The sequence below is a fragment of the Meriones unguiculatus genome, chromosome 3 (assembly GCF_030254825.1).
Source record: "Meriones unguiculatus strain TT.TT164.6M chromosome 3, Bangor_MerUng_6.1, whole genome shotgun sequence".
Taxonomy (NCBI): domain Eukaryota; kingdom Metazoa; phylum Chordata; class Mammalia; order Rodentia; family Muridae; genus Meriones; species Meriones unguiculatus.
In genome coordinates, this window is record NC_083351.1 from 179,242,249 (window position 1) to 179,258,018 (window position 15,770).

At 51.3% G+C, this 15,770-nt stretch overlaps 2 protein-coding genes and 1 long non-coding RNA gene across 9 annotated transcripts in view; 1 reads left to right on the forward strand and 2 right to left on the reverse strand.

The window, feature by feature from the left end:
• Positions 1 to 2,490, reverse strand: part of Slc26a1 (solute carrier family 26 member 1) — a 7,982-nt gene extending 5,492 nt beyond the window's left edge. Inside the window, exons 1-2 of one of the 3 annotated variants that reach the window (XM_060381117.1) lie at positions 2,015 to 2,490; positions 5 to 84 (exon numbers count right to left, since the gene is read on the reverse strand). The gene's annotated coding sequence lies outside the window, so the exon portion shown is untranslated. Of the gene's footprint in view, positions 1 to 4; positions 1,935 to 2,014 lie in introns of those variants that run through there. The other 2 variants (XM_021651814.2, XM_060381118.1) reach the window with 2 other exon arrangements.
• Idua (alpha-L-iduronidase) overlaps positions 1 to 12,330 on the forward strand; it is a 24,907-nt gene extending 12,577 nt beyond the window's left edge. The window contains exons 4-16 of one of the 5 annotated variants that reach the window (XM_060381121.1): positions 4,073 to 4,158; positions 4,307 to 4,414; positions 4,690 to 4,785; positions 4,850 to 5,067; positions 5,141 to 5,320; positions 5,434 to 5,650; positions 5,983 to 6,195; positions 6,274 to 6,395; positions 6,478 to 6,603; positions 6,676 to 6,752; positions 7,074 to 7,174; positions 7,292 to 7,421; positions 11,777 to 12,330. In XM_060381121.1, coding sequence (XP_060237104.1) covers positions 4,073 to 4,158; positions 4,307 to 4,414; positions 4,690 to 4,785; positions 4,850 to 5,067; positions 5,141 to 5,320; positions 5,434 to 5,650; positions 5,983 to 6,195; positions 6,274 to 6,395; positions 6,478 to 6,603; positions 6,676 to 6,752; positions 7,074 to 7,174; positions 7,292 to 7,398 — 1,651 coding nt within the window. In that variant the 3' untranslated portion in view covers positions 7,399 to 7,421; positions 11,777 to 12,330. The other 4 variants (XM_060381120.1, XM_060381119.1, XM_060381122.1 and 1 more) reach the window with 4 other exon arrangements.
• A 507-nt stretch (positions 12,331 to 12,837) lies between these two features.
• Positions 12,838 to 15,742, reverse strand: LOC132653224 (uncharacterized). The gene is made up of 2 exons (XR_009591004.1): positions 15,602 to 15,742; positions 12,838 to 14,712 (listed from the first exon to the last, which is right to left on the reverse strand). It is a non-coding gene; the product is annotated as an uncharacterized LOC132653224 (long non-coding RNA).
• Positions 15,743 to 15,770: the final 28 nt, after the last annotated feature.

The window sequence follows — 15,770 nt, forward strand, 5'->3', positions numbered from 1 at the left end:
CTACCCAGATGCTGGTTATCTTTTCTTCACATTCCCGGAGCCTGTTCTTGCTGGAGAAAGCTGAAGCTCGGTCTCTCCATGTTCCTGTGCGCAGTGGTGCACAAGGTTACTGTTGTGTGAGCACATGCCCGTGTTGTGCACAGCCCAAGGACTACCAGCATAAGCGTGTTCTTCCCTTGGAGGCAGGGATCCTGGATTGGCCTTGTTCCAGCCCCCCTTCTTTTTCACTCCTCCGGTCAGGCACTTGGTCCCCATGCACCTCTGCAGGACACGGGACTTTCCTTGTCAGGCTAGCCTAAAGCTAAGTGGCCCTTTAACGTTAGCGTAAATAATCAGTGCCTTGGGTCTGCCTGGAAGTTCTGTAAGGCTGGTCAGCATCTCAGATCCACATCTTGTAGTGAGCAATGAGTTGCTTACATTGTGCTTAAAGAATAAGTAGCAGTTTTGTGTAACGGACCTTGCTGTCTTCTGTGGGCTTCTGTATTTTGGGTGCCCTCTCATCGTGGAGGTATTCCCTTCAGCATGGGTGGAAGGCCGAGCTAGTCTGTTCTGCTGTCTCCACAGGCTCCACTTGGGACTGGGCAAAGTGAAACTATGTTTTTTTCCTCCTATCCCTAAGGGTCTTGAGAAGGGCCTTCGGATCAACAGTTGCCTTACAGAACCAGCTGGGACCCTGAGACTCCAATCCCCCAGGTCAGGGATAATAAGAATTCAGAGTCCCTTCCATTTCCCAGGTTAGTCACTTCTTTGGCACATCTACAAGCCTTGCCAGGTTCCTGGGAGCCATAGGCCTGGCCAAAACCCCACTTGTAGGTGATTAGGGAATAAACGGGTGGAGCGGCCAGAGTGGGAAAGCTGGCTGTGAGACTGGGCAGGGCTGGCTTTTCTGTGGTGAGGTAGTCCTCCACCTGTGGGCTAGGTAGTCCTCCACCTTTGCTCTGAGGCTCCAAGTCAGTCTGCTGTTCTTGGAAGAACCTATTTAGGATCCCAGGGTCTTCACTTGTTCTGCCCTCCCTCTGTAAGGCTGGACCTCCTCTTTCCTTAACAAGCCCTGAGCCACTGTTTGTACAGCAGTTGGGAAAGGTGGCTTACAGGAGCGGTTACCCAGTGGGTGTGGTGGGGCCAGTCAGAGCAGCTCCTCCTGTGTCAGATAAAAGCTGGGATAGGGCTAGCTACCGAGGGTGTCATAAAATGATAACCTACCCAGGTACCCACATCGGGGCCTCTGGGGGATGGACTGTTGCTACGTTTTTGAGAAGGGCAGAGCTGAAGTTGTGGAAAGAATGCCCCTGCAGACATGGAGGAGCTGGGCTGTAGGAGAGGGTGGGAGTATTCACCTTCCCTCCAAAGCAGGGAAAACAGTGTAGGAATGGTCCCTCGTCTCTCCACTGCCCTAGGTGTAGGGGGGATTGGGCCCTACATCAGACCCCCTCCTGATCAGTGTCCACTGCAAATTGAAATGCAGATGAAGTCCTATCTTCCGTGATTTACCGATAAGTCCCCTGCTCCACTCATTCCTCTGCCTCTACAGCTCTGCGCACTCGGGGTGGTGCTGCAAAGGGTGCGACCTGGCCCACTCCCACACCCCAGTGCACCCTGAGCTGCAGCTCCTTGGCTTGCTGCTGGGCACACAGTCAGGGTTAGAGGCCCATAGGTCTATTTGGTCCTACGCGGCTCGGTGATTTCCTTCTTTTTTCTCTGATTCCACCATTTAAATCTTGAATGTATTTATTTGGGAAGAAAACATCACACCCTGTGCAACAGTGGAAAATGGTGGGCCGGTCGGGCTCCAGGACCACAATTTCTACGCCTTCCCGGGGCTTCAGGCTCTCCCGGGAGCTCGCGTTTCCGCGCTCCACGCACCACCCCCTTCCCGCTTGGCATCCCACAGAGTTGGCGTCCACAGGCCGCGTTCTCTTCGCCCCTCCCAAGCCTGCATGCACCAGCCACGGTGCAGCCTTCCGCGCCCTCCCCGCTAGCTCCCCGCCCCCCGATCGCTCACCCAGGCACTCACCAGCCGCTGTGGCCTCACCCTCTTAGGCGCATGCACTCTGCCTCTAGCAGGAGCAATGCGGGTTGCAGTCAAAGGGCCTTTGTGTGGCCTTGGATGGGCTGCGCCTAGTCTGCCTGCCCCAGCTGGGCTACGGCTCAGGCCACCCTGCAGGGAATGGCAGACTTCCCCACCCTTCGCCTCGATGACTCGCCCCTCCCCAGATTAAGATTCCTTAACAACGCCACTCAGAAAGGGACTAACTGTGAGGACAAAGGACTGCTCCCTCCGTTTCCTGGGCATGAGAGGCCCCGGGAGGCACGGCCTGGCATCAGGAGGCTGTGGGGTCAGAGGACACTCTGACCATACAGGGTCGCAGTCTTGAGACATCGCTGATGGGAAAGACTGGCCCAGAATGTGGATAGCCCTGTTGCTGAGGCTTGCTCCCATGAAGTGTGTGCTCTGCCTTGCTTGTGAAGACAGGGAGCTGATCACAGCTTCTGCCCCCAACAACTTGGGACTTTGGAACATCATTTAATCTTTATCCAAATACTTGTTAGGTTTTATTTATTCGCAGATGGTTTTGACCATTGAGTGGGAAGGGAAAGAGCCAAGCAGGTCTGTTTTGCAGCTCTGGGCAGAGGCTCCAGTCCAAAAGTGCAGAGGGCAGGCTGGGAGAAGCAGGACCTGGACTGGGGGCAGTAGCCAGTGTGGGCATGTCCAGCGAGGGGAAATGCGCCGCTGCTGCTGCGTGTAGAGGCGGTTCTACCGCCCGCAGTGGAGGCCGTCTTCGCCGACCCACTCCAGACACACCCACGAGCTGCGTAGGTGTCTTCTGGGGCAACTTGTCTCCACAGGACTGACCCTTCAAGTTGCCTCAGCTGCACATTCAGCCCTCCGCTCGCTCTTTACCTCTTCCCCAGAATTGTAAGCCAGAGAGAGAGAGAGAGCTCCACGCATCAGTGTCCTGAAATCCATGCAGTTGCCCTGGACATCGGCCTGCACTCGCCTTAGATCTGGCAGTAGACACTGTCCTGGCAACTCTTCCTTCATGCCCACTGCAGTCTCTGCTTTCACCTCAGCTAGCCACCACCAGGATCTTTGAAGACCATGGTGGCTTTGCTTTGATCAATACCTTGTAAGGCCTCCTATTTTGTCAGTGTTGCATCCTCATGTGATCAAAACCCCCGTGTAACTCCATTCCCAGCTCTGTACCTTTGTTCTGCTTCAGGCCAGCTAGCTGCTGTTGTTCTGCCTGACTACCGTTAGTTTGCCCCCGTTTAAGAGCCTGTTTACTTGCTTGTTTCCCAGATATTCTCATCACTGGCCCATGCCACCACTTGGCAGGTCTTTGAAGTCCCTCCTTAGAGTGGGTTCCTCTGCCTGATCGTCTTCCCTCTTCCCTCTGACATTTCCCCTTTGCCAAACTTGGGATGTTTTAATAAAGGTCCAGGAAGCTTTCTGATGACTCTTTCACTCTCTGAAGCTGAGCTCCCTGGAAAATGGCCCGGTGGGGAACAGAGAAAGCCCTCCATCTTCTTTCCTTGCCCATCCATGTTGTTTCTCAGTGTGGATCAAGGGAAGGCAACTATTGGGTCAAATCTGGAGTTTCAGGCTCTAAGCATGTGGAGAATGAGGCTAAGCCTATCAAGTTCTGCCTGGCTTCAGTCCCTCACCTCTGCTCCCATGTCATCTGTCTTTAAGATGTCTCATCATCCATCTCCTAAAAGAGGTGCCTATCCCTTCCACCTCAGCGTGGTGAATGGCCTGAGCCCCTGAATTTCTTCAAGGTTTCATGCACACACATACTTACTCACATTCCACTTTGAGTGTCAGAAGCTTCCATAGTCCCAGGTTTTCAGTGTCTCTAAGGCTTAGTGTAGGGTTCTATGTACACATACTTGTACACACTCATCTGTGACAGTCTTTCACTGCGCTAGTCTTTTTCAAAGGGAAATCCCATCTGGAAGCCTGCATCTCCCTGGGAACTTGGGGGCCCCACATGCTTGAATGTGGCCCTAGTTCCAAACCAGGGTGTGGAGAAATACGGCTGCTCTGCAGTACTGACCTTTCCCCTAACAGGAAGTCATCTGGGCAGGGACTGCTATACAACTTCACCCACTTGGATGCATTCCTGGACCTCCTCATGGAGAACCAACTCCTCCCGGGTGAGCAGTGGCCCTGCTTTCTCCCGGCACCTGCCATTCTATGTCGGGATGGGCGGTGGCATCTCCGCATGGACTGAGGCGCTGGGGAGGTATAGCCCAGCTGGCTGGGCGCGTTGTGAAACGGGGCAACTGCCTTTGTGTGTTTCAGGCTTTGAGCTCATGGGCAGCCCTTCTGGCCACTTCACAGACTTCGAGGACAAGCAGCAGGTGTTTGAATGGAAGGACCTGGTTTCTTTCTTGGCCAGCAGATACATCGGTGCATAGAAGGGGAAATCCTAGGGTCTGAAGTGGGCTGTCTTGGGGAGCTCCTACTCCCTTATCACCCAGGCGACCTTGTGGTCTTCTCTGCCCTAGACATCCCTATACCCTAGGCAGAGACGCCTGATGGGTGAGGGAGTCACTTGATGGGGGTGGGGTACTTGCCTGGAGCCAGATCATCCCTATCAAGTGGAACCCACTCATGGCCCATCCCTGGGAGACACCGGGCAAGCCTCATTCCTCAGCCAGGGTATAACAGCAGACACTCTGCAGGTAGGTACGGCCTGACACATGTTTCCAAGTGGAACTTTGAGACCTGGAATGAACCAGACCACCATGACTTTGACAACGTGTCCATGACCACACAAGGTGAGCAGCATTTTTTCAGGGCCTGCTGTATGAGAGAGAGGCCCAGCAACCCTAGACCCTCAAGACCCTCTTGCCCTAGGCTTCCTCAATTACTATGACGCCTGCTCTGAGGGCCTGCGCACTGCCAGCCCCACTTTGAGGTTGGGTGGCCCTGGGGATTCCTTCCACCCTCTGCCAAGGTCACCACTGTGCTGGAGCCTCCTGGGTCACTGTGCCAATGGAACCAACTTCTTCACCGGTGAGGTGGGCGTGCGTCTGGATTACATCTCCCTGCACAAGAAGGTGTGTGGCAGCCCCGGCCCTCCCAGCCTCCTCTGAGCCGCCTCCTCTGTGCTAAGTTATGTGCTGGCTGCAGGGTGCAGGCAGCTCCATCGCCATCTTGGAGCAGGAGGTGGCAGTTGTGGAGCAGATCCAGCAGCTCTTCCCCGAGTTCAAGGACACCCCTATCTACAATGATGAGGCGGACCCTCTGGTGGGCTGGTCACTGCCGCAGCCTTGGAGAGCTGATGTGACTTACGCAGCGCTGGTGGTGAAGGTGGGTCCTTGCCATCTAGCTTCATCCAGCCCCAGGAAGTCTTCCCCTGGGGTGGGGGCAGGGACCGTTCAGTGGCCAGCGGTACAGGTCCCAACTGCCCCTGCTGTCCACAGGTCATCGCACAGCACCAGAACCTGCTCTTTGCGAATGGCAGCTCCTCCATGCGCTATGTGCTCCTGAGCAATGACAATGCCTTCTTGAGTTACCATCCGCACCCTTTCTCCCAGCGCACGCTGACGGCCCGCTTCCAGGTCAACAATACTCGCCCGCCCCATGTGCAGTTACTGCGCAAGCCAGTCCTCACAGCGATGGGGTTGATGGCCCTGCTGGGTGAGCAATGGCCTCGTTTCTGCATGTGCTGGGTCAGAGTGGAAATGCGTGCTCGCCCGGCATGCCCCGGGTCGGGTGAAGATCAGAACAGGAGGACCTGGGTCGTGGGGATATAGTACATGCTGGGCAGGGACAGGCTTGCCTCCTCCAACTGCTGCGTGGTTCCCTAGGCTTGTTTCCCCACTTTCCACATCCTTTCCTCCTCCTATTCTGTTGGTTGAACTACATGACAGCATCTCCCAGTACAAATGGTGGGAGCCAAACATTAAGGGCAGGAAGCCAGGTGCTGGGTATGAGGGAGCCAACAGGGCCAGTCCTTTGCCTGCCTGCAGATGGAGAGCAACTCTGGGCTGAGGTGTCACAGGCTGGCGCTGTGTTGGACAGCAACCACACCGTGGGTGTCCTGGCCAGCACCCATCATGCCGCCGGCTCTCCCGAGGCCTGGAGTAGCACAGTTCTGATCTATGCTAGTGATGACACCCGTGCACACCCCAACCACAGTGTCCCCGTGACTCTTCGCCTGCGTGGGGTGCCGCCTGGCTTGGGTGAGTGGGCTTCCAGAGGAAGGTGGGAACCCAGCAGCGGCAGGCCCAGGAGGCTAACCGGGACGCCTGGCTTCGCAGGGCTTGTCTACGTAGTGCGCTACCTAGACAATCAGCTCTGCAGCCCCTACGGTGAGTGGCTGCGCATGGGCCAGCCAGCCTTCCCGTCTGCGGAACAGTTCAGACAGATGCGCGTGGTGGAGGTTGGTGGGCAAGGAGGGAGGGAGGGAGAAGGGGTTCCACATGGGGAGGTTGGCCAGCCACATGCCCCTCCCTTGTCCCCAGGACCCAGTGGCTGAGGCACCACGCCCTTTCCCTGCTGGGGGCCACCTGACCCTACAACGGAAGCTTCCGTTGCCATCACTCCTGCTGGTGCATGTGTGCGCGCGACCCTTGAAGCCACCAGGGCAGGCAAGTAACAGTCCCCAACCCCACCTTTGAGGCTGCGCAGCTCGCCCCTTCACAGCTACTTCCTCCTTACAGGTCAGCCGGCTTCGCGCACTGCCCTTGACACGTGGGCAGCTGGTTCTGGTCTGGTCAGATGAGCATGTGGGCTCCAGGTGCGTGAGTGGGGCTGTCCTTCTCTCTGTCGTTACCTGAGTAATCCATCCCCCTTCTCCACTGCCACACACGTCTGTGCTCTCTACACCCTGTACACACCTCCCAGACCACTTTCGTCTGAGATGGGGATCACCTCCAGTGATGGTCTGCAGTGCTGGCCCCTCACTGTGGCCTGTCGCGATTTTGAGAGCACTCAGGGGCCCCACAGATTCCAGGAAGGGGTCTGAAGAGTATAGGGTTGTGGATCCAGCCAATCCCACCCACCCAGGCCCTCAGGTTTATCTGCCCCCCAGCTTCAGTACTGACCTGTTCCTCCCCAGGTGCCTATGGACATATGAGATCCAGTTCTCCCAGAAGGGGGAAGCGTATGTTCCGATCAGCAGAAGGCCGTCTACTTTTAACCTCTTTGTGTATAGCCCAGGTACAACACCTGAAACCCTGATCTTGGCAGTTGTACCACTGGACTTCAGTACAGTATGGTGTGGGGTGGGCCTGGGGTTTTAAGAACTCAAGGAAACACGTGTTTTTGTGTCTGCAGACACAGCTGTGGTCTCTGGCTCCTACCGAGTACGAGCATTGGACTACTGGGCCCGGCCAGGTCCCTTCTCAGACCCCGTGACTTACCTGGATGTCCCTGCCTCATGAGAACCACTGGCTCCTGATGACTGGTGAGCCTGTGCTGACTGCTGAATGGGGTCAGCCAGGATGATCTAGGCTGCCATTAGCTAGTCTATTGCCTATTGGCTCCTTTGTTGTTCCCCTATTTCCTTTTAAAGTATCTTTCTCTGACTTGGGCCTCTGTGGATGAGCTCTACTCAGGGCCTAGCTTTAGTGATCTTTGCCCACCTTCCTCCCCCTTCCAGCTGGTCAGAAGTTTAACTGTGGGACTGAGAAGATGGCTCAATGTGTCAAAGTGCTTGCTCTGCAGGCAGGAGGACTTGAGCTCAGATGTCTAGCTCATGTAAAGGCTGCGCATAGCAATATACACCTATAACCCTAGTGGGCCAGGAGGGGCAGAGACAGGCCAGGCTCAGTGGCCATCTAGTTGACCTAAAACTTCACCTTCCAGGCTCAGTGAGAAACCCAGTTTCAGAAAAATCAAGCAGAGAGCTGTAGAGAAGATATACAATATTGACCTTTGATCTACACACACACACATACACACACACCACACCACATGCAAACACAGTCTAAATTCAGTTTCTTGAGCTTCTGTAATATCAAAAAGAAAATTATGCACTTCTTACATTACACAGAGTAAACATCCCATTCCAAAAGGACAATAAATGGCAAGGAAGAATTTAAGTGAAGCAAGAACAAAACACAACAAGACAAACATTAAATCCTGCAGAACCCTCCCCGGCATTGGGGCATGTGTTACTGTGATATGAGTCTAATGTACTAGACAGTCTGTCTCTGTGGTGCTGCTATTCACAGCCCGTTCCCCGCCACGACTTCTCTCCTAGGCTGGTGTCTTAGCATTTCTATTGCTGTGATAAACATGAAGAGCATAAGCAACTTGGGTAGGAAAGGGTTTATTATATTTCCACATTATAGTCTATCACCGAAGAAAGGCAGGGCAGGAACCTTGAGGCAGGAACCTTGAGGCAGGAACGGATGCAGAAGCCGTGGAGAAATGCTGCTTATTCAGACTATGTTCTTATACACCCTGGATAGCCAGCCAAAGGATGGTGCCACCTACCAGGGCCCGGGCCCTCCCACCTCAATCACTAATTAAGAAAATGCAACACCTATGGGCTTGCCCATAGGTCAATCCTGTTGGGGCATTTTTCTCAACCGAGGTTCCTTCTTCCCAGATGACTCTAGTTTGTGACAAATTGACATAAAGTATTCCAGCCTTGCCATATGTTACCTGGTCTCCCAAGTCTTCCTTTGAAATCTGGGTGGAAGCCTGCACATCCCAGTCACTGTAGCTCCGGTATTCTGCCTTCAGGTCAGCAGCCCGTGGGTCACAGCGTCTGCTGTGAGCTTGAGTGGTGGTGAGGACCCCTGGGCCATACGTGGCTGCAGTAAACATGCAGTACTTGCTTAGCCCGTCCACTCAGGCAGACCGTCGTGGTGACAGCTTGTAGAGGGAGAGGCTGTTTCCCTCAGAGCGAACAGGAAGCAGAGTGAGGACAGAATGAAGCAAAATGCTTCTTCACTGACCTGCTCTGTCCAACTGGGCCCTCCTTTCGAAAGTTTCTAGAATCTCCCAAAACAGAACCATTACCTGGAAACTAACTGTTTAACATGTAAACCTTGGGGGGGGGTTATAGTTAATATTCAAAATAGGCTGAATATATCGCCTTGTGATATATGGCCATTAGAAGAATCCTCTCTCTTTCAGTACAAGTCCTGGTGTGTCCTTCCAGGTGGCCCACTGGACACATATGTCCTTAATTCATTCTGCACAGTCCCCCTCTCTCCAGAAGTTCACAGAAGCCCAGCATGCAGAAGTCTGTGCTGCAGCCTAGGCCTACTGCCAAGCTCTTCCCAGTGGGTATTACCTTCTGTCCAGGAAACGAGTCTGAATGGAATGCGCATACATGGGGACATCCAAATTCAGAGTTTCTCTGGCCTTGTGCCTTTTACAAGTGGGCAGAGCGAATGAAATACAATGACATTCTGTAGTGATTTTTAAAAACATCCCTTTCTGAACCCTAAGCTGGCCTTGAAATCTTGACCTTCCTATGCCACCCTCCCTAGTACTAAGATTACAGGTGTGGGGGGGCGGTGGCTGGAGAGATGGCTCAGTGGTTAAGACCGTTGGCTGCTCTTCCAGAGGACCTGGGTTCAATTCCCAGCAACCACATGGCAGCTCACAACTGTCTGTAATTCCAGGATCCAACACCCTCACACAGACATACACGCAGGCAAAACAGCAATGTGCATAAAATAAAAATAAAATATTTAAAAAAAAACAACCAACTAAACAAACAAAAAAAAAGATTAAGGTGTCACCATGCCTGCCATTGACTCCTCACTTTAAAAAAAAAATTACACTTTCCACTGCCATGAGATCACCCACAACACCCTAGAGGACCCTGAGCTTGTCTCTTGCCTCTTGGAAGTATGTCTTACTAAGCTCTCTGGGGCATGTAACTTCTCATCCACCAAGCTCACTAAGTACGACCAGCAGGTTGCATGAATTTTGGAAGAGGTGTGCTGACATCGATGGGAAGGCAGATTGCTCTTGATGAAACGAAGAGCACTTTCCAGCGGAGACGTTGGTATGCCAGGCAGCCAGCCCTCAGATACAGTGGCTGTTGCCATGGTTAGGTTGCAGTGAACCACTGCAGTGAGGCTCTAGAGGGAGACCCCTCAACCTCCCAATCTGTCCTGGAAACTGCAATGAGGCCTAGGGGGATGATCTTCAGAACAAGCAAATGTCTTCTGACAAATAGTCTGAAACCTCAGTGTCCAGTAAACCACTTACTTTTCAGGTGACAGAACTGCAGCCACACAGACCCATTCTCAAACCATTGTGTGTGTTTTTTTTAAAACAAAACAACAATAAAAAAAAAATCCCAGTTGTTTGATTTTACCAATGAATACTCAAGAGCTGGATGCTGGGGTGAAACCTATTAGCTCAGAGAGGTAGAGAAAGCACCCAGCTGACCTTCCTACTCATTTCACTTTCCAGAAGGAAAAAGACAAAAGCCCTTCTTCACAGTTTTAAATACCCTTCTCTCAGTGTCCATCCTTTCTGTTTACACCCTGTCAACTGGTTTCTTGCTCCACCTCTTGACCTACGGTTAACTTTATTTACTCCTATGTACAGAAGTTCTTTGATTAAAGTTCTTGGTGTGTGTTAGGGCTGAGCCACATCAAACAAGAAACAGGTTTTCACAGTTCACACTCTTGGGGTTCACAGTGGGATCAAATATCCTGCAACAACCGTGGGAGTTCACCTTCTGTCTTCTGGGTGGGACCCAGCCGCCTCCTTTCTGTGTGCTGTGTCTGTAAAGTGGCTCAGGTCAGGAATTAATATGAGGCTCTGGAGTAACGTGATGGTTTGTGCTGGTGAGGGATCTTGAGGGGCCACCTCCTTAGCCTGCACGTCCAGCAGCGCTCTGCAGTCTGTAGTCTGTGGTCTAGGTAATTTCTCAGGACCCCTCACCTTGCTAAGGTGCCTTATCTTACTGGAACCTTCAGTGTCGCAGACCTCTGCAGGTACATTGCTGTGTAAGTGCTTGGACAATATCCTTGTTCACAAGCCAGCTCTGAAGCATCCCATTTGCCTGTGGTGTGGTTGCTTCCAAAGGGCTTTGGATGTTGTTTGGCACACTCAGGGGTGTCCCTGTGTGCATAGGAAGGGCGTACTGCTAGCATCCTTGCCACAGTATGTGCAGGCAGGGTATAGCCCAGGTCCCTCATTGTTACTTTTGAATCCTCTAGGTCCTTAGTCTCACACCACAGACCTCAGGCCCTTGATGTTTTAGGCAGTCAAGGTAGGAACTGTTGAGGAAAGCAGCTTTCTGACTTGCTCCTCATGGTTTGCTTAGCTTGCTCGCTTATACCAGACAGGTCCACCTGCCTGGAGGGGCACTATCCACAGTGTGTTAGGCCCTCCCACATAAATCATGGATCAAGAAAAGCTCCCCAGGTGTGCCCACTGGACCCCCGCTGTAGACGGTGACTCACCAGGAGTTGGGACTGTTGGGAGGTCTGAGTGTGGCATGGCAGTCCTTCAGGGGATCGGGGCACAGCTTCCTCAAAGCTGGCATCAGTTATGGGTACATCCCCTGGAATGTCTCCCCCACCTCAGCTCTCTGCCTAGACTTACCATGCTGAGTGATACCTGCTTGCTCTGCCCTGCTGTGATGGGTTCCGCTCCAGGTTAGCATCCTTCCTGAAGCCTCCAGCCAGAGAATCTAGTTGGTCTCGTATAGGAGAGGGATGATGTAGGATCTTAGTGACCACAAATCCTTCCTCACTGAGGCTAGAGCTGGGTCATGGACACTTCCTCAGCAACTTTGTGTCATCAGGCCCCATTTATTTGTCCTTTATGACCCCACAGAACCCTTGTTCCTGGGGCCTTGGTATTCAGATCGTTGAACAGAAATTCCTCCAGATAAAGTGCTACATGAGGTTGGGCCCTGAGACTGTATACTCTTGCCCATGCCTGGACTACTGCCAGATGATCAGAAAAACCACCTTAGGAAGTACCCTGGCCACTGGGCCTGGTTACCCAGGCATCTCCAACTGGAAGACCCGGGAAGATTCTCCCACCTATCAATATCTAGACTAGGGTACGGCTCACGCAGCACCTGTGGCTCCTTCCAGCTCTCCACTATGCTAGCTGCCTGAAACCTTTCCAGCCCAGGGGCTGAGCTTCGCTTCCCTTCCCCCAATGTCTCTTTCCTATAAAAACCTGACATTTTGGCCATGTGCTCTCTTGGCCTTTTGGCCCTTGGCCTCTTTCTTGGTATGATTGCCATATTTCTTCTTCCCTTCTTCTGTTGCTCCCCTCCCTCAACCCTCCTCTCATGGCCCTGTTCAGTTTGGACCCTTCCGGATGCCACTGGCTGAACTCTCTCTCTTATCTACAATAAAATCCTCTCCTCCACCATACCTTGGAGCAGTCATGTCTCATTTTTATTCAGGGTACTGCACTATTTCCTTCTCTATTGCTATGATAAAAAACCATGACCAAGGCATCTATGAAAGAGTTTGTGCTGGCTTATAGTTTGAGAAGGATAAAAGTTCATTATGACAGAAAGGCATAACAGTAAGAAGCAGGCATGGCCTTAGGAGCAGGAAACAGTGATCGCATCTTCAACCACATGCACAAAGCAGAGAGAGTGAGCAGGAAGTAGGGTGAAGGCATATGCTCAAAACCCTGCCTGCAGCGGAACAGTTACTCCAGCAGGCTGCACCTCTTTTTGATCCTCCCCAAAGAGCACCACCAACTGGGGACCGAGTATGCAAATGCCTGAGCTTATTTCTTCTTTAAGCCACCACGTTCCACGGGCCCCATGCATATTATAATGCAAAATGCATTTAACCCAAATTCCCAAAGTCATTAACATTTAAGCTGTTAACCCAGAGTCTCTTCTGAAATTTAAGATAATCCGAAAATCAAAAGGTAGTTTTATATTATATACACATAGGTATGTACATAACGATGTACAAGGACATAGAATATACATTACCACTCCAAAGGGGAGGAATGGGGGTGTGGTGGGAAATACTGGATGAAAGCAAGACTGGAGCCCAATAAGGAAAACCCTAAATCCTAAAGTTCTGTGTCTGGTGCCTAGGAATTCAGTTTTAAAGGGCTTAGATGGCTCAGCTCCTTCAGTTTTGCTGCCTCCAACTTACATCTCTCTTGGGGATGGTTCCAATCCCTGACTGTCCTTGACAGATGCATCGTTGCTTAGCATCTCCAACATTCTGGAGTGTTCATTGCAACCCAGTTTCACCATCAGTTTCATGCAATGGCCTCTCACGGCCTCTTGCCCTCTCAGGGCCTTCACACGGATTCCCCTTCCAAACACTGCCTGGCTCAGTTGGAAATAACGCTGCTGCGAACATCTACACAGATATCTTTTGTGGGCCTTCCTTTCTGTTGGTGGTGGGTGGGCCAGAGCATGTATCAGATACAGGCCGAATTCTTCAAGAACCTGTGAAACATTTCCAAAATGGTGGTGCCCATTCCATGGTGTCAGTCAGCTTTTTGTAGTTCCTGCTGTGATGGATCTTCACATTGTGGTCTTTTATCTTGCCAAGAACATACAAGTCATAGTGGACACAGAAGTGTCTACACAGTTGGCATGTCCTTTACAAACAGGGAACATTCTACTTCTCCCCTCCAATCTAAACTTCTCCTTTTTTTCCTTTTTTTGTGATAAGGCCTCACTATGTAGCTCAAGTCGACCTCACACTCCTAATCCTCTTGTCTCAGCAAGAGCTCACAGGTGTGTGCCAGCATACCTCCCTTGGATAGCCCCTGGGATTACTGCTCGGAGTGAGGGCCACAGGTGAAGGAATAAGCAGAAGTAAAGACTGAACATGAGAATCTAGCTTCTCATTTTAGGGGCAAGTAGTAGTCTTTCACTATGTGTGAGGCTGATTATAGGTTTTGATTTTTTGCTTGTTTACATTTTATGTACCAAGCCCAGGTCTTTCTGTCTCTAGTCTGGAGACAGTCCATTATGGGAGTCAAGAAGGGGTGCTGAGCCTGTCTTGTGCTTTTCAGTGTCCCTATGGCCATCACCTTGGATTTTCTGAACTGGTTGTTTTTTGAAGGCAAAGCCATTTTCGCAGCTGTAGAGAAGAAAGGGCCCTTGCTTCCAAATCTAGACATTCTCTGCATTTTATTGCAGATTAGTATATTTACACTAATTAGGTGTATATATGTTATCTTATTGTCTTTTATTTTTTTCATTTGTTCTTTCTTCTTTGGGATGATTTTTCCCCCTTGTCACCATATTACTCCATTAGTTGAAATTCTCTAGTGGTTTGGAGAGTTTATACTAAACTTACTTCTTAAGATGGGGTCTTACTCTATTGTCCAGGCTTCAGGCCGAACTTTGAGGCTTATGCCACTCTCTTGCTGTAGACACTGGAGCAGTTAGGACTGCAGAGTGTCATCAAGCTCTGCTTCCTGTCTTAGCCTGTTGCAGTCAAGCGTCAAGTGGTATCATATTACCTCATGGGCAGAAAATAATTACATTATATTTACTTTTTTTTTTTCAGAGTTTGTGCTAGTGAGATATGGTCACTCCACCCAGCCATCTTCCAATGTTTCTTTGTACAGTTCTGTTGCATTCACATCCAATAATCCTTGCTTTTGCAATTATCCATCATCTTAATTTCGTATCTTGAAATTAGATTTGTGGCTACAAGTGTTTTCCGTGATTGTATGCAGCGTTTCAGTCTTCCCTGCAGTCCCCATCTTCCAGACACAGAGTCTCACGCTGTCGTTCAGACTGTCCTGGCTTCCCGCAGCATCTGAAATACAGAAAGGGCCACAGAAAGTGCGTGGCGTATCTACTTCTTCACTCCGCTGCCTGGTGTCAGTCAGTTTTGAGTCACTGCCTATCTTCCCCATCTGAGTTAGAACTTCTCAGTTCTTTTCATGTTTGTTAGGACATCTGGAATTATGCTGAGTATTTCTCTTTCTGCACATGCTTCTGAGATGCTGGGTTACTTGGAAGCTGGAAGATCTTCTGGTCTCATTCTCACCCATCATCAGGAGGGGACAAAACTACTTGGTCTGGGTGATCCTGCCCCACTTCAACTGAAGAGAGCTTTTTTATACTGTAGCTAGTGTCGCTTGAGCTTTTAGGTCTGACTTGGGCTGTGGGCACTGTCTCTGACTGACCCTAAGTGTTTGCTTCCTGTTCTCCCCGCGTTTCCCACACTCGCCATCTCTTTCCTTTCTGGAGGCCCTCTTTGCTGGCCGAGGTTCTCTGAGCCAGTGTCCAGAGCTCAGTGGATTTTGTCCTCTTGCTCTCTGCTTGCATTTCACCTGGGCTCTGCCTGGAAGTGTTCAGGACAGTTGTTGGCAGCGCCTCCCAGGGGTGCTGTCTGTCCTTTGCTGCCCTGTCTCATGTCTTCAGTGCCTTTTACATATGTTTGTCACTGTTAATAGTTTCAGGTGAGAGTGCAAATCGAATCCTTACTCCATCTCAGTTCTCTGCTGATCTCTTTGGGGGCATGTGTACTTTTCAGCCTCTGCAGCTGCTAAGAGGCCATCTTCACAGTAAGCTTGGCTCTCTACTTTGTTCAGCCATGATTCTAGGCCATCACAGAACCTGGTCTTACGGGCTTAGAGAATGAGGATCATAGAGAGAGAATTTGGGACTGTGGCGGGGGAGGGGTGGGGTAAGGGGCTTACCTATGTTGTCAGATGTGACAAAGAGACTCGTGCAAACCCGTGATGCTTTGGCGTGGGATTGCTGACTGGACACGGAATAGCCAACCGCCTAGGTTTCACTTTTAAAGGGGCAGGGCTTGCACTCAAGACTCCCCGGTTTCGGGTTCCAAAGCGCAGCGAGGCACGGCGA